Source organism: Haliotis cracherodii, unplaced genomic scaffold, assembly GCF_022045235.1.
Source record: "Haliotis cracherodii isolate W230 unplaced genomic scaffold, xgHalCrac1.p SCAF_6, whole genome shotgun sequence".
NCBI lineage: Eukaryota > Metazoa > Mollusca > Gastropoda > Lepetellida > Haliotidae > Haliotis > Haliotis cracherodii.
The window spans coordinates 51,827,341-51,850,455 of NW_027266319.1; the positions used below are offsets into that span (position 1 = coordinate 51,827,341).

General features: G+C 42.6%; 1 protein-coding gene across 1 annotated transcript in view; it reads left to right on the forward strand.

Annotated features, from left to right (window-relative positions):
* Positions 1 to 2,634: 2,634 nt before the first annotated feature.
* LOC139446487 (uncharacterized) overlaps positions 2,635 to 23,115 on the forward strand; it is a 31,441-nt gene continuing 10,960 nt past the window's right edge. The window contains exon 1 of the mRNA XM_071227796.1: positions 2,635 to 2,780. Coding sequence (XP_071083897.1) covers positions 2,635 to 2,780 — 146 coding nt within the window. The remainder of the gene's footprint in view (positions 2,781 to 23,115) is intronic.

Consider the following 23,115-nt stretch of genomic DNA (forward strand, 5'->3'; position numbering starts at 1 on the left):
ACCGTAGTCTCTCCAGGCGGACGCTCTACCTCTAGACCATTTTTATTTAAGAAAACGTACCGTCTGTATAATATTGAACTAATAACCATGCTAATTAGATACATGGTGTTTTGCTGCATGTACACTGGTCATCGCATTAGAATAGGTTCTGATGCATGCGGTTGCTGCCCATCTGGTTAATCACTGTATGCGTCAGCTCTGGAATAACGTCATGAATCCTTTGCTAATTTCTGCTTAAAAGTCAATGTCCCTGAAAGTTTGGCTGTTAGTCATTAAAACGCCACTGTCTTTACAAACTCAAATAGTATATGTATATCATGGCAAAAACCAAAACCTACTACCAGATCTTGCATGATAACAACAGGTAGTGGACCAAACAGTGTTGTTCTCATTGAATAGAACTGAACTGATTTGAATAGTTAATTAGGGCATGTAAATTTCTTCATGGCCCCTCCCCCAATTTGCAAAGCCTTTTATATTCTCGAACCACTGTTACAACTTTTACAACTCAAATTTCGTTTTTGCACTGGTTTCCGACTTTTTGCACACGCTATGCCATTCAACGTGTGTCAACACAAAGAATGAGATGGTATATAAAATTCCACTTTAGCTTTATAGATGTGTAACCTACCATGGAATAATAATGATGATGATGATGATGATGATGATGATGATGATGATGATGATGAACCCGACCCGGCCGGTTTTAAAAAAGGTTATGAAAAGGTAATATTTTTTAATATTGTTATATTGTACAATTTCGGTTGAAATATTCCCTCGTTATTGTATCAGACTCAACACTAACAAGGAAGGATAAGTTTGAGATCGCTCGACACAATAAGCGGTATAGCGACACTCCAGCCGCAACTTTGGTGCCTGGTACAGGGTCATATCGAACGAGTCTCTTTCCTTCCACGGGGGAAAACACAGCTCCGAGCCACTCATAGCCATAACATGCTTTGACAAAAACGAAGGCGAAACTATGAAGAACCCTTTATTTAATTGCTGCAATTCAAGGCACTTTCACAGAAGCCTGCGATTGTGTTAAGATATTGTGTTAAGACGTTGTGTTAGATGCATGTCAGTCTGTCTCCCAGACCCCAGAGAATAGATTTACAAGTGAATCCAACTCAAGTATAGAATGATGTGGCAAGTCTAGATTGCCTCAGCTCCTGAAATTAAGCATTGTTCAGGGCTCCGTTCCTCAAAGCGACCTGAGCTCTACGATGATCGTAAGCCTATGTTAATGTATGGGACTTAGTATCACCTTAGCGCTGAGATTGCTTTGAAAAACGGGGCCCGGGGCTCCATTCGGATTATGTTTTTTATTTTGTAGATACATATTTTTGAATAAGATTTATTTATTATTGATATATGAGACTCAATGTGAGTCTAGATGCATGTCAGGGTGAGTGAGATGTTACCCCACTTTTACCACTCTCCACCATCATTCGACTGTCTCAGTGCAGCAGGACCTCGGGATACATAATTCAGCATTTACATAAACCAACAGTCCACGCTGGTACATGGGAATTGCTGGATAACCTGAAATATATAAACTTTTTGTGTACGGATCCTACTTTAAGAGGATAAAGTGAAATTTGATACAAGAGCTTAGCATATAACCATTTATCATATAATGGGTAGGTTTCTCGGCAGGATAGCCAACGGATAAAAACGATGTCCATTGGGGTCATATGCGGATAGAGATGCAAATTTCAAAGGTCAAGTAGGGACTACTTTCACTGTTTATAAACAAACATGGTGTCGCCCTTGTCGTTCGGCGATCGAGTCAGTCAAATGGTGTTATATACGGGTTGATTCACTCAACATTTCTATCGAATCGGGGCCAGGGTTAGAACGGCATTGTTGGTCGCAAGATGCGACACAGTTGAACCCACTCTGGCCCTGTGGTTTGCTGTCTGAGTTTCGTCGTCTGTTGAATCCATGAATCGTTGCTCATGTTTTCCGTCACTGGTTTGTCTGGACTACTTTGATTATTACCAACTGCGGCGTTACACAACACTCACTCACTGGTAGAAATCCACTTTAGAAGTCGATTCTCTAGTATCACTAGTTTACGTGACTATCATGCTACACAACGTACTCTGGTGTCGGTGGTTAGTTTCATGTATATTCCTGGCGCAATTTCTATTAACAATAACAAAAAGTCTGCTGTCATGGACGAACTATATGCGGAGGGATTGGTCGGTATGCCGTTCATAGTAAAAGTAAAAAATTACTCCCGGTTCGCCCCGATTATGTTTCTAGGTTTGTCAGCACCATACCCGTGCTCGTGGGTTTCACTGAAGCGGTAAACGTCTGAGACCTGCATCACTTCGGGCTTTCCTCCCACATTAAGCTGCCACGCCGTGATATAACTGGAATACTGTTAAAAGCGGCGTAAAACCCAACTCACTCACTCACCCACTCACTACTATCACTACTCCATTGCTCCCCGAGGTGTTATGTAGGTTCAGGAAAAAGCCGAGTGTATCTGAATGCATTATTCTCTCGCATGCGAAGCTTTCCCCAGTTTATCAGGAGCGGTATCGTTACGGTGACGGCTACAACGTCACTCGCGGCGTCGACAACTCCAGGGAGGGGTGAAACGCTCAATTTGCAGCGCCGGCCATGTTTAGTTTCCTCATCAACGATAACGCTAACCCTAGCGTGTACACCCAGTCCCCGATAAACTTCACCCTGCACAGCGACTCCCCACCCCCATCGGATTACATTGCCCTCGCCACATTGAGGGATCGGCAGGTGTTATCTAGGGGGTATGGCGGACGACCTTGGGGGCCCGTCTTCAGACAACAAGCTCCGTACACTGACGTTCCCATCACTGCTCCTTGATTCATGTCTGACTGAATTAGGTACAACCCTCAGTCATAGGTTTAACACCAGTACGTCTTTCCGAATAGCCACCAATGCTATTTACGCTCCTTCCAGTTTAATTTCATTTTCACTTTCAACGGGCTTCTCTCATATTCTGTCTCACTGCATGTGAATCCTGTCAATGACCTAAGAATAGAAACTTCGTCCCAGAAATAAAGTTATCTTATTTAAAAATATATATCTAAAAAGTATAAAACAAAATCCAAAAGGAACCAAGAACAATGTTCAATCTATGAGCTGAGGTAATCTAGACTTGCCACATTATTCCAGATCCGAGTTGGATTCTTTTCCGGGGGATTAATTTATTCTCTAGGATTTGGGAGTCAGACTACCTTTAGAATACAACGCGGTTTTTTTTTATTAATCCGTCGAAGAAAAGTGAGTGAGTGAGTGAGTGAGTGAGTGAGTGTAGTCACCAGTTCTAATTTTAATCTTTTCAGTTCGTAGTACGTTCCACAAGCATGGGGCATTGTGCGACCTATCCTTCACGTAAATATATGTATTACCAAGAGTGTGTGAGTGAGTATGGTTTTACGCCACTTTTAGCAATATTCCAGCAATATATTACGGCGGGGGTCACCAGAAATGGGCTTCACACATTGTACCCATGTCGGGAATCGAACCCGGGTCTTCGGCGTGACGAGCGAACGCTTTAACCACTAGGCAACCCGACCGCCCCGTCGAAGGAAAGACACACTTATCTTAAACATGTATTTGAAAACTAAAATTTGAGGTAATTTTTTATACTTTCGTTCACAACGATTGACATGTGGATGTGTCATACTAATGCTAGAACCGAGTGCCAAGTCTCTGTAAAGCCCCAGTTACAAACCCCTAAGTTTTCTTGGTCAAAGTTAGGCTGTTTCCAATCATCAAAGTTTTGACAGGCCGTCAAAGTTTTGGCGGGAATTATCTTGCCAAGATAGATGCTACTGACGAAGAATGTTTTGCTGTTGTTTTATGTTTTGTGTATTGCTATGTTGCTAAGGCGGCGTCCGGGTAGTCAAGGGCATGTTTGGTTCCGAGAATGGCTGCTTGTTGTTGAACCAAATCGATTAATTCTTCCCACATCTCGTCAGTCCAAAATAGTTTACTAATTTTGACTTAACTCCATGCACCTCCGGTTGACAAGGGGTATATTTTCCTTGCATTCTGATTGACAAAATTAAATCGACGTTACAAACTTTGATCAAAGTTTGACGAGAAATAGGATAAAAAAAATATTATATTCCATAGTGTAACGGGGGCTTTACACAATCAAAAACTTGGTCAAAGTCCATTTTTGATAGTGTAACATATTGTCCAAAACTGAATGGAATAGAAAACGATCCTATTTCTCATAAATCTTTGAACAAACTTTGATGTCATTTAGCCACTCAGAATGCAAGAAAGTCTTAGTCTTGTGTCCTACCTTTGAATGTACGTCCTCGCCTTTTCAAGAAGAATCTTGGACGTTTCCCTGTTCATTCTGAGACAGTTGACATGGAATCTCTCCAGTCTATCCCCTGCAGCCAATCCCAGGACAATTCGTTCCCTTGTCTACCCTCAGGCCGCATTCTCATCGGGACGAAACACAAAGTACACATAACAACAGCAAAACATTCTTCCTCAGCAGCCTCCATCTTGGCAAGATAATTCCACCAAAACTTTGACGGGGGTGTAAACAGCCCAATTTCGACCAGGAAAAAGTTTTCTTTGACCAAGTTTTTTACCAAAGTTTTCTGGAATAATAACATCACTGAACACCCGTAATCTCTCTATATAATTGATTCTTGAGAAATGACGTCAGAATAGATGACGTCACTTCATATTATTGTTGACGTCAAATTGACACAGCCAACAGAGGGCGCTAGCATAACCAGTCTTTTTTCACCGTGAGAATGAATTTGACACTGTAAGCCTCTCGACACGGTTTCCAATAACGATAACTAATAACAGAGTTTTGATAAAAAAAATATATGATTATATTCATGAGCTTTTCAGGTTGATTACGAAACACGGTCAGAATTCAATTATTTCGTTTTGTCCCGCTTGTGAAATATATCAATTCTGACACTCGTTTCGTAAATCCAATATAGCAACCACTCATGTACCAATCTGCATGTCTGTGTTCATATCTACAGATTGTCTGATGAAGTGCTTGCATCTTCTCCATCCATCAGCCTAATGCATTTAAAAACGATTTTATGAACTTGTAATTACATAGTGTCAAAAGTAAAACTAGCAGCTAAACTTGTTCATCAAAGCCAGATTTAACAGTCTCTACTCGTTCACCTGTATAAATGTGTATGATGTTGAACTTGGCAGAGGCGGTGGTGCATAATGTATCCTGCTTAATTAATGTCCGGAAATGTCAAACAACATTGAGGTGCATCATACGCGACCTTTATTACCTCGGACGTTACTGTTTCCCATGACGTCATTTGAAGGTTATTCGCCAAGCCTTTGTTTCATCACCTTCGCACGAATGCTGGAACACATCGGACTGACCATTGAACCGAGCTCCTCCGACGGTCAGTCTGACCCGCGTCTTCGGTTTACTTGCCCTGCCATCACTCGGGTCCATTCGGTTTCTTGTCGGAATACCTCGGGCAGCATAGAGAGTGGTGACACGTGTGACGTCAAATCCAGTGCATATAGATCGTTTAACACGTCGGTCGTTAGACTTCCACAAGTCTCCAAGGTAACAAGTACTAGTTTAAATCATAATTTTTAGATTATATAAATAATATGAACAAGTTGACCCACTGAAAGATTGGCGTCCTTGTTCGTTTATCTAGAAATGCCTATTATAAACGAGTAAGTAGAGAATTACTACACATCCATGGACTTATCTTTCAGTACAGCCTTGGAGCAAGGCTAGACGGCTGTTCTTGAAGACGGGTTATACTGTGTTTAAGAGAACTTAGATATACACTTTTATCTGAAGAAAAAGGCAAACGGAAACAATTTGAGCACGTATGGGTCACGATTGTTATCAGGTTGCTGTGCGTCATGTGGTACTATCAAACTGGATCCACCATGGGGCGCGCAGTCGCAAGGGAGGCATTTAGCTTACAGAAAGTTAGCATGAACCAAGTCTGCGAAAAACTGTACACGTTCAAGTCTTGAGTCGTAAGTATGGAGGTGGAGTTGTCCCAGGATGTTATTACAAAATGATAAAACGATAAAATATATTTAATGTGTCACGTCCATCTCTCTGTTTGGGTAAGAAATCCGAATCGTCTTCACTGGGGTAGAATAGTAGCAGACTCGCTAGAGTATGGTGAGTATGGTTTTACGCCGCTTTTAGCAATATTCCAGCAACATCACGGCGGGGGACACCAGAAATGGGCTTCACACATTGTACCCATGTCGGGAATCGAACCCAGGTCTTTGGCGTGACGAGCGAACGCTTTAACCACTAGGCTACCTGACCGCCCCTCGCTAGAACCCGCTGGGGTAGAATAAGGGCAGACTCGCTGTATCCCCTTGTAATGAAGATGTAGCTGTGATGTGCAGAGCCAACAAGGCCTTTTTCTTGGTGTATGTGTGAGAATGTTTGCATGTATTAACGAAATTTCATTTTTGCCAGTGATTTGATTCGTCCTCCATTTGAAAATACGTGCTTATTCACAAACACATTCTCAAGACGCGGAACGTAAAATGGACTTTGCTTCTAGCTGAGATTTCTTCATATGAACAGGTTTTTGTCGCTTTTATTTGCCTATTACAGGACAGTTTGGCAAATTAGGTGTATATCTAAGGGTTGTTGTGGTTATATCAATGTGAGTCTTTGATTGGCATTTGATGGTACACAGACACATGATGTATTCCAACTTCTGTAGTGTGTATACAAAGATTTTAGGTTACACCTTGCCTCTTCGTCACCTCCCTGATGTTTGAAAAAGTGTTTTTCGTTATCAGTTTTTGAAACAAACTAAACATTCATACATTCGGAAGCTTTAAAGGTTGTCGTGAATACTGAAGTAAATGTATCACAATACGAATTAATTCATATTCTGAGAGGTATTTCCAACAAAATGCCACGATTAATATACGAAATTTGTCAATTCACAAAACGCACCCCTACTTTTTTCCAAAAATCTGTATCTGCTTTTGGTTGGTGGACTGGGAGCACTGATCACTCTCAACATATCGACTGGATCCGTTGATGAAATGCGCGACTTCGGCGCATGTCAGCACGATTCTCACAATCATCGGGGAATGTTTTTAGATCGCAGGACATTCGAGAAAAGAATAGTGCAAAGTAGACTCAAGATTAGTCGCTGAGAAGAAATGTTGATAGAAACAAATCACTCGATTCATATTGAAAAGGATCCCCAGTGAGATGGGAGATTCAGAACCTGAACCTTGGAAAATCTAGACTTGCTTCAGTTAAGACTTTCGCATGTCAGAAAGGGCTGCGCGGAAGGGAAAATAATGTGGTTCCGGGACGGTGAGACAGACCATTTGCAAAGATACAAATAGGAATGCACGACACATTCAGTTTCAGTTCGAAATTTGATATATAAACTTCTTTTTTTTTAAATCGAGCGGTTTGAATACAATTTAAGTAGTTTCATATTTCGACCAACTGTTGATACAGTTCCGTTATCAATCAAAATCGGTAGTTTTATTTTTTAAACTGTACACATGGACGTTATAAAGACGAAAACATATTACACGTCCAGTAAATAACGAACTGGGAGTATTATAAAAGAAACTGGCCGATAATGTGGCGAGCGTGCTGGAAATACCGGCACAGGTATTTCTGGTTTCTTGTGTACTTCCCCTGCTAATCAATTTCACCACCCTCAGATCAGCTGCTCACGTGACCTGACCCCAAGCAAGTGGATATGCACATTAATCTCGCAAAAATGCGTACACAAACACTGACGTTTTGTTTCGTTTGGGTGGGGAGGGCAGGGCATGTCTCGCCTTCAATCACAATAAAAACAACTGCAACTGATAATATGTTTTCTCTGTGTTTTTAAAAGACCTCCCATCTCATCTTTGTACGTTTGTAAATACCTGTCTTATTTCCCCCGTGAACAATAATGCCGGTACATTCTTTAGAATCACCGTAAGCGCCATCTGGCGTCTGTAACTGGCACTACACTCAACACAATGTGTTGAAACAGCCATTCACCTCGGCACCCCAACCGCGCCGTTAGGTGGCGCTAATGCTAGGCTTCCATAACACAGGGCTGTAGAGGAGCTTGTCATTTAACAGGGGATGGGAATTCCTCTGACGTCATCGTCCAGGTTCTTTATTGAACTTTCACATCGATGACGCCATGATGACGTCACTCATCGGACGCCACGCAGTCTTCATTATGGTAAGATCATAGATCATCGGGGTCAGATCGGTAACATTTGTGGGAGTGAAATACATTGGCGTGTCGTTATTTGCAACGTGAAGGCAATAGGTTGGGCCTTGATGGTCGGTGGCATTTTGCACAAGCCAGCAACACAAGCGGACATTGATAAACCCGCCAACAATATTTAGACAGGGATACAACGGATGGCTCCGTGACTATACAGATGCGTCTGTGTTCGTGGGATGTGTTTTCCATCGCGTAACACACTGATTCAACACGGTAGCCTGAGGCAGATTTGTGGAAACGATTGCGACATTTGGAAAAAGCCGGAAAACGGCAAGGGTTAGTTGTGCCGGAAACTGGTGCCAACGGAACATATACACGACAATGAAATTACAGTGTACTTTTTCTCTAATATTATCCATGCAGTGGTTGGTCCATTACCTGCACAGTTTTGTGAAACTAAAGAGATTCAGAGGTAGTCAGTTGTATTGATAACACGTGGCGGTAACGAGTGATGAGTGATAGGATGGTTTATTAGGCATCGGCGTGTCAACCTGAGGTAGAGTTGTGAATGACGAGGTAGGGTGAGGGCCATTTTGACCCACTGGTAACGTGACATTTTTAAGTTACATCTTTGAAATATTGGTATTTAAATGATTAGACATATCCAAATGGCTGACAACTAACCTTTTGACTTTCATACACTTCTGGCTTAATGAAAGTAATGAAATTGGCTAAAATGAATTAATGAGGCAGTTTTCGAAATCCAAGAGAAAATATAACTATTAGTTTTATCTGACTTATTCATGTTCAAGTATTAGAAGTAAACGCTTTTTGAAAATCTATAAAGTACGCGTTTTCAACACATTTTAACTTTACCCATACATTTTGTTTGTTTGTTAGTTTGTTTTTTAACCCCGTACGCAGCAATTTTCCAGCTATATGACGGCGGTCTGTAAATAATCGAGTCTGGCCAGACAATCCAGTGATTGACATCTTGAGCATCGATCTGCGCTAAAAGGATACGATGATATACATCAACCAAGTCAGCAAGGCTGACCACTCGATCCCGTTAGTAGCCTCTGACGACAAGGATGAGTTACTGAAGACCAATTCTAACCTGATCTCCTCGGGTTTATCCCGTTATTGTTGTTGTAAGTACAAAACATGAAAGTGTTGGAATGAATAAAGTCTAATGCTCTTTCACTTGAGTACATCTGATAACTTTGACAAGCACTTTTACAGGTTTTGATAATTCCGTCAATTTAGATCAAGTCACTGGGCGAACAACACTTCTATCAAACACTAATTCTCCAGAAACATCTCTCCCAAAATAAATACAATGTTTATTTGCTTCATATGGAATACAGTAAGGGACATTCTCGCGATCTCGCATTCTCGCGATCTCGCACACTCGTGTTTTGGGCATATTTACCTCGTTTCCAAAGGTCGAGATCGCGAGAATGCGAGATCGCAAGAATGTCCCTTACAGTATTCCATAGCTTCAAGACTCCAAAGAGGGGAAGGTGAAATTTGGTTTAACGTCGCGTCCAAGATTATTGCACTTCGATAGTGACGTGCATGCATGCATGGGTGGGTTTGTGGGTGGCTGCTTGTACTAGTCCGGACTAATGCCGATTTATAGTGCTAGCTCACTGAGATATCATGCTGCAGTTTAACATGAAAACCCAACTCAGACACAGTATACTGACTCCGAGCCGACCAGTCCTTGTTTTAGCCCCTTAATGCCAAGCACCAGACAGGGTAACAACACATATCATCTTTTAACGTCTTTTGGTATCACGCAGCCGGGGATCGAACCTCGGACTTTCCGCTCTCCGGGCGGACGCTCTACCACTCGACCACGGAGGCGGTCAGATTCAAAAGAAGGAATACATTCAGGTGAAAGTTCTTTTAATAATTGTCTAAGGATGACAGGGGTAATGCAAACGTGTTTCAAAAAAGACTAAATATTAACACTGTTTAACGGTATTTCGGTTACATCACTGCAACGTTTACAACTTTAATGAAACCAACGAGCACTAGGTATGGTTCTGACAAGTCTAGAAACATGATCAAGGAATCTTGGATTCGAACCTACCGTCACAGGGTTCTGGCACGCCAAAGTGACGTAATACTGCAGCACGAATTAGCCTTTTAGACGACTGGGCCACCCGTGCCCCTGTTAACCAGTAATCATTGCAGTCTGTTGCATATGTTAGCGTGATGACCTCGCTCTGTAAACCTACAGCAGGGCTGGCTAGGCACCGGCTATGTGTAGTGTGATGAGTTGATTGTTGCAGAGTGCATTAGATGATGGAGGCAGCTTTGATATTGCTGCCAACCATCAAAGAATAAAGGATAGATGCTAAGATAGTCAGAGCAGTTTGATTACCGTAATAAGAAACAGAGACAGGCCATACGGACAGATAATGAGATTATATGACGAGTGTAACATGACAGGTCTCTTCGACATGGCCCACTTTAGCAAAGTGATCTTCGCACTGATGGCGTTAAACCAACATATTTAAAGGTGCAAGATACACTTTTCTTATTTTTCATTTTATTGTTCGGAAAAGTAGAATTTTCGTGAAAAAAAAGAGTAATTGGTTCCATAAAATACTGGAGAAAAATATTTACGAAATATAATAAATTTTGTCGTTTGACATGTATGTTCTGAGAAATGTGTTGTGAAAAATTGTCTCATTATATCCAGCCCGTTGATTTGTTAATAATAAAGTATGTACAAGATGAGTGAGTGAGTGAGTTGGGTTTAAAGCCGCTTTGGGCATTATTCCAGTTATATCACGTCGTGTCAGCATAATGTGGGAGGAAAGCCCGAAGTGATGCAGGTCTCAGATGTTTACCACTTCTGTGAAACCCACGAGCAAGGGTATGGTGCTGACAAATCTCGAAACAAATCGGGCCGAACCGGGATTCGAACCCACGATCATAGGTTTCTGGCGTGCCCAAGGGACGCAACTCTGCACCCGTGCCCCTTGTACAAGACAAACCAGTAGTAAATTGCATGAGCACGGCGAACCCACGCCGTTGATGTAGCTTAGGTGAAATGAGGTAAAATTGGGTTAACGTCGCTTCCCAGATTATTGCACTTATATTGCGACGTGCGACGTGCATGCACGTGTGTGTGTGTGTGTGTTTGGCTGCTTATGCTAGTCCGGACTGATGCCGATTTTATACTGCTAGCCCTACGAGATACCACCCCGCAGTGTAACATGAATACCCCACTCATACACAGTATACCGACTCCGAGCCGACTAGTTCTTGTTTTAGCCCCTTCATGTCGAACGCCAGGAAGGGTAACAACAAGCACCATCTTTTAGCGTCTTTTGGTAACACGCGGCCGGGGTCGAACCCCGGACATTTTGCTCTCCGGTGGACGCTCTTCCTCTCGACCAAGGAAGCGGTCCCGTCGTTGTACATTGACACAAAGCAGACCATTAATATTATTTTCCATACTGGATATCAACCAAAAGCCACATATATTACCCCGGTCAATGAATCAGTGTGTACTCGGATTTCAATCTTATCTCTGTGGGGAATATACACGCCAAGTTGCCTTTGAAGCGCTAGATGGTTAACAGTAAAGGTTCCCATCTCCTCCTACCGGGTGCCAATATAATGTAAGGCGAACAGTGGCAAACTGTCCTTAGGAGACACCCCATGTCATACAGTGTCGGGCTGGGCCGAAGCCCTGGAAACTCTCGGCAGTTGTACACGGTCACCCATCCACCTACTCTCCGCGACCAACATTGCTAAATTTTACCTTATATGTGATCCGTGCGTTGTACACGTGCAACCAGGTGCAGCACATCATCACTCATATTGCAGTCACCAGTTCTCGTTTTAATCTCTTCAGTTCGTAGTACGTTCCACAAGCATGGGGCATTGTGCGACCTATTCTTCACGTTTGAAGTTAGGGTCCGTATACTGTAAGCGACTGATGTGAGTGAGTGAGTGAGTATGGTTTTACCAATATTCCAGCAATATCACGGCGGTGGACACCAGAAATGGGCTTCACACATTGTACCCATATGGGGAATCGAACTCGGGTCTTCGGCGTGACGAGCGAACGCTTTAATCACTAGGCTACTTGACCGCCCCGGCCGATGTTAGGACTAAGGGGTGTTTCTAGGATGGAGGCATAAAAGCATGGGTTTCTTCTGACAGGGTTAACATTTAGTTAGATTTATTATCTGAAAGTAAAATATTTTAAGTAACTTGATAAATGATAAAGAGAATTTCTTCATTTTCAGATTCTGAAGAAATCTAGACTTACGGAATTATTGGGGATTTTTCAGAAGCTTTCGTTTGAGCGTTTTCATGAGGAACATTCGTCACCACCCGCCTCTTTCCGTAACCTGCAAGAAGACTTGCCCACATATATTCCAATGTGCAAAACGCAAAAAACATCAGATTACGCGTAGGACTATAAGTTTTTTGGTCAAAGAATCCCTTCCCAATAAACAATAATACGAACTGACTGATTGTAAGTGGTAGTTATAGATATTATATTCAGAAAGGACCCATGAAAACAGCAAGTCGACAATTTTTCTCTTTTCCCATTTGCGCGAAGACGGAACCAAGTCACGAAAGTCGCCATTCGGCTTGTTCCCGGAATAACACGAGTGTTCGCGAATGTATGACGGACCAGCTGACAACCTGTTTTGTCTCAGACTGCATACGATGCTCCCGTAGGGCGATATGACCGTAGTGACTCAGGATGTCACAATGATTTGTATTGTGGTTCTTTAAACCATTGACAAATACATTAAGCGAGCAACGACATTCAGAGAAGAATCCAGGATTTTGACAAAAAGTGTGTGTGTGTATATACTCTTGCAGTTTGCTTTTTAAGGCTGTCACTGTTATTCAAACATCAAATCCTGTTTCACAAGGCGATCTTAGGGAGCAACCGCTTGATTTTCAGTGTGTGTGTGTGTGTGTGTGTGTGTGTGTGTGTGTGTGTGTGTGTGTGTGTGTGTGTGTGTGTGTGTACCTGCGTGCGTGCGCGCGCGGATATTTTGCGCAGGGAGAACGGACAGACCATTGGGCCAAGTAACAATAGGAAATGGTAGTCAAACTGTAGACAAACATTTACTCTGTGGAATAGAGCTAGCTTGAGCTGGCTAGACTTGCTTTTGTATGCATTTCTAGATTATTATTTTTTCATAAAATAAATATATTCCACGGTCATGGTGCAGGACTAGTCAAACTGTATCAGGTGTCAATACGTTTAAATAGTCACCCAATGACATTAACCAAAGACAGTCACCGTCAACTTTGATAGCAATTAATTTCGCTTCAAGATTTGAAACGTTATGTAACAAAAGTTTATTGAACAAACGGGACAATAATCTGTTCTGTTTTATCCATAAACGTACATATGGGATGATATGGGATCGGATGGTCAGACTCGCTGACTTGGTTGATGCATGTCATCGATCCCAATTGCGTGGATCGATGCTCATGATGTCAATCACTGGGTTGTCTAGTCCAGACTAGATTTTACAGACCGCCGTCATATAGCTGAAATATTGCTGAGTGTGGCGTTAAACAACAAACCAACCAACCAAATATACGTACATTATACCACGTGGAATTTAATCTGTCATCATTTGCCGACCGAACAATTTGTCGAACCACAATATAGACTGCGTTCACACGTCAAGATACCGTTAATCTCAGGTCAAGACAATTTGAATCCCGCGTCTCAAATTAAATCTCCATCAAATACCTCCATATCAACAATCACCTGTTACCACAGGGAACCCGAGCCGTTCTGTCGGGAGCTCCGAGTCTTAAAGATACTCTCAAATATCTCTGATTACCTAACAATGACTTACCCAGATAGAGCCAGCCCTCTATAATCTGGTGTCTACACCTTTGCTTTTACTCTACGGATTAAAACAGACATCTCTGCTTAAATGTCCCGTCAGGTGGCGAAGGTTGTGCAGAGATGCTCTAATGACGGCACAAGCTGTGTCTGTTGACGCCTGGGGGTTATCTGACCGTACCGCCTCTTACCGTGGGGGTCGGGCTTGGTGCCCGGGGGTGATGGAAGGCTCTTTACTGTCGGAGCACTTCTTCACCTGGGTGAAGACACTAATGAAGCTATTGCTGTTGTGTAAGGTTCGTGGACGTACTTTACCCTGACGTCACTGGCTTTTATTATCGGACTGGCTTCTCCATCAAAATAGCTGTGTGTGTACGAACTCCATTTTCTCGGGGCTGGGAGCAAGCGAAGAATAGAGTTGGCTATTTCTGTGGGTACTTGTTGGATGTCTCATTTACAATCTGTCGAAGACGCCTCTGCACATAACGTAAATTGTGATTATTTGCGTTACGGTAATATTCATATTTAGTAACTGCATCCCAGTATAGACAGCATTGGCACTGCGACCCCGACAGATGACTGTACCACTAGCATCGTAACAAAGTTGTTTAATGCGTGTTTTTGTTGAGAGACTAGTGTTTTTTCCCTCTAAAAACAATCGCAAGCCTTCCATGACGGAAGCCAGCTTAGGTGTGATGTGGAATAATGGGAAATATTGAAAATACTTGCTTGAAGAAGGATGCACTTTCATTTACTGAGAAACTCGATTATCCATACATCATTACTCAATATGTACTTAACTTCCAGAAACAGTTTCTGAACTCAATGCAAGATCCTCCAGCAGATAGGCTAGGCACAGACTGGGCGTAGACTTGACGTTTATGGCCGTAGCGTAGGCTGGACGTAACAACGGCGTAAACTTGACGTGTGTGGCCGTAGCGTAGATTGTACGTAATACATAGACTCTACGTAAACTGGACTTGTGTTGTACGTAGACCAGACGTAAACTGGACTTGTACTGTACGTAGCCTATATGTCAAATGACTTGTGTTGTACGTAGACTAGATGTCAACTGGATTTGTGTTGTACGTAGACTAGACGTAAACTGGACGTGTGTGACTGTAGCGTAGATTATACGTAATACGTAGACTCGACCTAAATTGGACGTGTGCTGTACGTAGACTAGATGTCAACTGGATTTGTGTTGTACGTAGACTAGACGTAAACTGGACGTGTGCTGTACGTAGCCTAGATGTCAACTGGATTTGTGTTGTACGTAGACTAGACGTAAACTGGACTTGTGTTGTACGTAGCCTAGATGTCAACTGGATTTGTGTTGTACGTAGACTAGACGTAAACTGGACTTGTGTTGTACGTAGACTAGACGTAAACTGGACTTGTGTTGTACGTAGACTAGACGTAAACTGGACTTGTGTTGTACGTAGACTAGATGTCAACTGGACTTGTGTTGTACGAAGACTAGACGTAACCTGGACGTGTGCTATGCGTAGCCTAGACGTCAACTGGACTTGTGTTGTACGTAGACGAGATGTCAACTGGACTTGTGCTGTACGGCGACTAAATGTCAACTGAACTTGTGTTGCACGTAGAGTAGACGTAAACTGAACGTGTGTTATACGTAGCCTAGATGTCAACTGGACTTGTGTTGTACGTAGACAAGATGTCAACTGGACTTGTGCTGTACGTAGACTAGACGTAAACTGTACTTGTGTTGCACGTAGACTAGACGTAAACTGGACGTGTGCTATACGTAGCCTAGATGTCAACTGGATTTGTGTTGTACGTAGACAAGATGTCAACTGGACTTGTGTTGTACGTAGACTAGACGTAAACTGTACTTGTGTTGTACGTAGACTAGATGTCAACTGGACTTGTGTTGTACGTAGACCTAGTATGGGCGCAGACTGGGCGTAGATTTGGCGAACACTAGACGTATGCTAGACGTAGTGTAGCCTGAACGTAGACAGGACGTATTTTGGACATAGAGAGGATGTAGATTGGACTGTCACGCAGATTTTTTTGTACGTCATTTTAAGAACAAAACCCAGCTCTACCCTTTCCAACAGAACATTAACGGAATTTCAAGAAGGTCTGGTGTGACTTACTACTTCGAGATACAGGAAATGTCGGGACAACCGAATGTAAAAACAGTCGACGATATAGTTCAATGACACGCATTCAGGCTCCTGATTATCCGAAAGCGTTATTGAAGCACGTCGACGTTCGAGAAAGCAGCGTTTTATGTGACACTGAGCATACATGCGTGTATGCAGGTGCTCACCAGTTACGTCTGGGGTTTCTCAGACAAGCACACCTTGCATCGACACATGGCTGTGACGGTGCCTGTGTTTTCGTGTTGTCGGTCTCTGACGTATACGTCGAAGGCCATTAAACTGATGAAACCCTGCACCGCTGACTCTATATTGTGCATAACTGCATGTGGAACACGTTTAATTGGCCTGCATAGAGTATAACGACCGCTATGTTGAGGGCGAAGGAGGGGTTTGCATCCGTGTGCTTGAGGTTCAAGTGGGGGTGATGAGCTCATTACATGCAAGATTTGCATTCCTCGGCTTTGGATCATGATAGTTTACATGAGAACGATTGTGGTTGTAATAAATTCAGATTATGAAAAAACTAGATAGCTTTATTCAATATTAAGGCCATAGGCCTTTAACGTCCTGTTAAGGTTGTTGCACTTACAAGGCGACGTGCATACACGTATGAGTTTGTGTTTGTGTGGCTGCTTGTACTAGTCCGGACTAATGCCGATTATATAGTGCTAGCAACATGCTTGTAACATAAATATCCCCCGCAGTCACAAAATACTAGCTCCGAGCCAAGCATTCCTTGCTCCAACCCCTAAATGACGAGCACCAGGCAGGATAAGAACAAGTACCACCTTTTAACGTCTCTTAGTAAAAGGCGCTCGGGGATCGAGCCGCCGTCCTTCCGGACTCCGGGTGTGGGGTGGTGTGTGTGTGTGGGGGGGGGGGGGAGGGGGGGGGAGGGGGGGACGCTCTACCACAAGACCACGAAGGCGGCCCGGGGGTCCTTTAATGTGAACTGGATTCAACATAAGTCAACACAAGTTTAAGGGAGATCTATTGAGTCAACACGTCTTAAAACATGTTAAATGATCACACAAAGTCCATATTTACTTTTTAAAATAGTCAAAAGCGATTTCGTTGTTATCCCAAAAAATCAACAGATACCCTGGATCACAACCAGCGCGTCAATTCTGAGCTTGCAAAGGAAACATAAAAGGTGCAAATCTCACATGTAGTTTTGTCATATTGCTAAAGAGACCATTTGGATTTTTAAGATTGAAGACCCGAAAACGAAACGTAATGTGATATTACATCATATTGCGTGCATATACTAGTAAATGAATGTTTTGGAATAGTGTGAATACCAAAGGTTTCTCTCAGTAGCGGCTGACAGACAAACCCGTGATGTAATAACTGGATATGAGCTGTATTAACTTGTTAATTATCTCATTTAGAATTCATAATAAATAAATTTCTTAACGAAACGCATCTATTTACCATTGCCCCTGTGAGACGTGACTCACCGAATTAGTGTGTACTCATCTGTCTGTCATAGCTTAGACCAGCGTTAGGCGATTAAGTTCGCCTACATCAGCATGTTGTACGTGACTCGAGATTGCCATGGCCACGTTCCACCTACTGATCGTAGATCTAGGATCTACGGTGTCGGTAACTCTAAAACTAAAGCATAAACATCGTATCTTAAAACAAATGGTAAGGGGTAAGATGAGACACAGTCAGTCACACCCGTGAAGATCAGGGTTAGAAGTGATCTTCAGCAACCCATGCTTACCGTAAGAGAAAACTAACGGGATCAGATAGTCAGGCTTGGAATAGGTGCGCAGCAAGATGTGCTCGTTATGAGAGAAGAGTGAGTGAGTGAGTATGGTTTTACGCCGTTTTTAGCACTATTCCAGCAATATCACGGCGGGGGACACCAGAAATGGGCTTCACACATTGTACCCACGTCGGTAATCGAACCCGGGTTTTCGGCGTGACGAGCGAACGCTTTAACCACTAGGCTACCCGGCCGCCCTATGAGAGAAGACCAAATGGATCTGGTGGTCAGGCTAGGTGACTTCGTTGATGGATGTCATCGTATCCCAATTGCGTAGATCGATGCTCATGATTTCAATCATTGGAGTGTCTGGTCCATTCTCTAGTTGTACAGACCGCCGTCATATAGCTGGATTATTGCGTACACCTATAATATATATTTTATATAACTATAAAACATAAACACAAATCAAACATTTTGTCCAACCGATTCTCACGAGTAGTATCCGATGCTGGGCAAAGATTGTAACAGGACTTCATACGATACAATACATTGATACCGTCTTTGATATACAAATATACATGAAACAAATGGTTAATCGGAGCGGCCTACCACGAGGCGCGTATACACAAGACAAGTCATCATCGCTAGGCAAGCTATTAGTCAGTAACACACAGCATGCACTTCTACACCGTACTTGGCCAGGCACACACTGTGTGCATAGTGTCATAGGTCAGAGTGCACCCAGTGTTGTGCAAGTCAATGCCCCTCAGTACACCAGCGTCCCAGTCATCAACGTCATTATAGTAATCCAGGTTTAGGTATACGTCGCCTACATCAGGGACCATATCCAAAGCATTGTGGTGATGATACCATTGTATGGTTGACGTCATTACTGACATGCATGTTAGTGTGAAACCGCGTTAAACTGTAGGTTATAAGGAGCCAATTAAAACGGGTTCATGGATCAAACACCTCTATTCGTCCAGATGGTTTATTTCTAATTTTGTATTGGCTCGGTCATCTTAGGCGCCGCAATTCGCTGTGCAGAGTTGTGTCTCTTTTAGGCTTGACAGAAATCTATGATCGTGGGTATTAATCTAAAACTCATCCTGATTATGTTTCTAATTTTGTCAGCACCATAACCGTGCTCGGGGGTTTATGCATATAATTTTCATCACTAATGGAATAAAATTTGTCAGATAATGGAGACTAGTTATTCTCTGGCGTTGACGTTTATTTACATCCAAAATCTACACGCCCAACACATGGGCAACACTTCGGTCTTAGCCCCCACACTTCCTTGCAGATGAGGGGCGGCCGGGTAGCCTAGTGGTTAAAGCGTTCGCTCGTCACGCCGAAGACCCGGGTTCGATTCCCGACATGGGTACAATATGTGAAGCCCATTTCTGGTGTCCCCCGCCGTGAGATTGCTGGAATATTGCTAAAAGCGGCGTAAAACCATATTCACTCACTCCTTGCAGATAAAGCTGACAGAAAAACTAAAGTGTTGCTGAATGGCGTTAAGTCCAGCTTACTATGTTTGCATTGTGTCAGTAGGGATGAGGATGGTCTATTATGATGAATCGTAATTACATTCCCCATAAAAAAGAAAAATAACATCGTTAAGACTAAGCTGACGCCTGAAAATGAAGCAAAGTCCAAATTAAGTTTCTGTAATGAACTGGCTCACACCTCATATCTAATGTTCAACAAACACCATTTATTACCACTGGTTTTCAACCGAACGTTATCGCGATATGTTTAACGTTGTCAGCGTCACTTGTCCCTTCACCCTGCCCGATAACACAACAAAAAAACCGCTAGCGCATGCGCAGCCGTCTCGATGTCCATGTTGGAAGCCGATAGCTGTTGAGAGTACTCGCGGCTCTCTTCTCACTCAACGCACCCCCCGGGCAAAGAGAAAGAGTATTGATACAAAGAAACCTGTCTTAATAAAAACAGAGACGTGCCTTTATCTCCCCTTATCTATTACATTTGTTAGTTTAGCCGAAACACGGGAGTTATCTCCCTGTACTGGGTTACTCTATCCAGCTGCCTGCTGAAGGCGACGGTGAGAGACTGACCACTGGAGCGCTTCTGCGTAGCACGATTGTACATACCTATGGGGGATCTTTACAGGCCTACCTAAGAAAATAAAGACAAAGAAAAGTGTAGGAGTATATGTTGCACACTTAAACTATTCGCGGTGGTGAGTGAGAGTCGAAAACTACGAGTCAGAAGCAGCTGGACTGCATGTGGAATTTTTTAGAATTCGTTGTCGGCCAAGCGAAATAGTTTTAGAGGCTACGGCAAGCTCATATTTCTGCTAGTCGATATTTTAGTATAGTCAAACACTGTTGTGTAGAATTTTGATCAGTCGAAGTTACAGTTGTCTCGAAGTAAAAGCTTGGTCCCTGCATATAACTTCTTTATTTATTGATGATTTAACCTCTGATGTGTCGAATTTACGGGTGTCGAAGTCATTTTCCAGTCCCAAACATGTATCGTCACAAATTTACTCTGATAAGTCGACACTTATTTTGTTTTCTCTTTGTTTGTGTCATATGTTTCGTGTTATTCATTCTTCATCAATCGGTAAATACGTAGGTCCCTTCAACATCGACACAACGGTGTTTGACTGTATGCAGAATAGACAAATAGCATACACAGTTCTATGTTTTTTAACACAACTTAGGTTATTTTTGTTGTCGTTGGCCTGCTTCAATACGATACTTTGCCTCTCTGGCGTTGGACCTCCTCCGTGGTCTAGTGGTAGAGCGGAAGGTCCGGGTTCTATCCCCGGCCGCATGATACCAAAAGACGTTAAAAGGTGGTACCTTTTGTTACCCTGCCTCGCGCTCGGCATTAAGGGGCTAAAACAAGGATTGGTCGGCTCGGAGTCAGTATACTGTGTATGAGAGGGGTATTCATGTTAAATTGCAGCATGGTATCTCAGTGGGCCAGCACTATAAATCGGCATCAGTCCGGACAAGTACAAGCAGCCACTCACTCACATGCAAGCACGCACGCACGCGCGCGCGCGCACACACACACACACACACACACACACACACACACACACACACACACACACACACACACACACACACACACACTGTCCAGTGGACCACTAAATGTAGTTCGTTATAACCGTAGTCCGTTATAAGCATATATACATCTATACAGCAAATGTCAAGGATCAGCAATTAAGTTCGTAATATCCGTCAGTTCGTTATAAGTGTGTTCGTTATAGACGTATTGTACTGTATTTGGTCTCTGATTTCGGAGACTGGATGTTAGTGTAACGGGTAATACGAATCTCTTGCGATCGATCCTTGAAAGCATGCAAGTGAATAGTGTCTACAGAGAGTGAGGGTCTGAATATTCAGGCTATGCTAGTAGTCTACACGGTGTCTGATGTACGATGGCGGCGATACATGGCAATAACATGGAAAATGACCACGTGGGGATAACAACTAACTGACCGCTTTCTGGACATGCGGCTACCCCCCGGGGTGAGGTGAATACAGCACGTGCTGTAAATGTCTGAAGGGATGACTGGCCCGAGGGGAGTCTGGGTGATTTGTGGTTGTTATCGCCGCCATCTTTGATGTATAGGGGTCAATGAGTACATACCTATCACTGCCTATATTTATTAGATTCGGACTCTTTAAAAGTAAATGGCAACGTGTTGATAATTGTTGATATTAATGACACACATATATAATACTAGAATACTACTTTCGCTCGTCAGATACCACAAATATTCACATAAATACAAATATAAAACAATACACTCTATAAATGCAGCAAACTACGCTTATAACGAACTGATGGATATAACAAACTGTTTTTGGTCCCGACCATGTGCTTATTTGCCGTATATATGCTCATAATGTACTAGGGTTAAAACGACGAAGAGTTATAATGCGACTTAAAGGAAGCCAGGGAGCAAATCCCAAAGGCTGGAAGACCTAAAGTAACACGTGACCTAAATACGTCACAGATGAATTTCCTTTCCGTGCACCAACGTCAAGTTGTGACACATGTGTAGAAAAACCGACTGACGATAGCTGCGTTTCTTATTATGCAGCTTTTGGAATGAACGTTAGATTGCTACCTTCAATGAATAAAGAACCGTACACTTAAACAGCCTCTATTATCACCTGAACCCGTCGTGGTGCACCCGTAAGTGAGACAAATGCGAGTCCGTGTTACCTGTGAGGAGCTAATCAGCCATTATCGTAGTGCGGTACACTGGTGAACTCTGGGTCAGGGCAGTTTTTACAGTATCAATGGGTCGTACTTTCATCAATGCCGGGGGTTAACCAACACGTGCCAATAACATATCTATATAGGCAGATATGATATAGGCATATAGCTCTCGTAGCAGATAAGAGAGAAAAGAAATGCTATACTTATCAAAACAAGTGCAAATCTAAATTTACGTTTACTCGCTTTCTAGGACTTCGTATCTGATAGAAGAACTGACCTTAGGGCACGTTGAACCAAAAAAAAAAACGGTTTTGAAAAAAGAACATACTTCTAAAATGTCTTTCTTTACTTACACGCATCACCATCTCTGCACTTGTAGACAGCAGATATAATTCATAATGTACCGAGCGGTTTTGGTATTAATAAAGTCAGTAAGTGTTATATTAATGTGTCGCTGAATTATCTGGTTTGCTTACAGCCCCTATCGCATGACAGGAACAGATCTGCGGCGTCAGGCAAAACTTTCTTTGGCATGCAAGTTGTGTGAGAGGCGTGCTAACGGAATGGCAGGAGATGCTTGCACTTCTTTTGCAAACACTCGGTGTAATTGCTGATTTTCGGCGATTCGTTCATATAATTTTTATCGCTCTTTTGCCTTTTGCGCCGAACGGGATCTGTTTCGGCGGATAAGCGAGACTGGCTATTCCTTGGCGTTATTTTATATTTATTACATCAGCCATAATTTCAACACTATTGTATTGGCCTGGTTTAGCATTGTTCTATTTTTCAATGATATTCTTCTTTTTATGAAGAAAAATGAAGGAAAGCGTAATTATATTTTCTTAAAATAAATGCCAGTAGCAGTGTTTATGTTTTCGTTTTTGTTTTGATTCGCGTTTTATACAAAAGAAATGTCAAAAGTGTGAACCTAGGCATAAATACGAAATCCGATAATACATATTTTTTAAAGATATTGTACCGAAACGA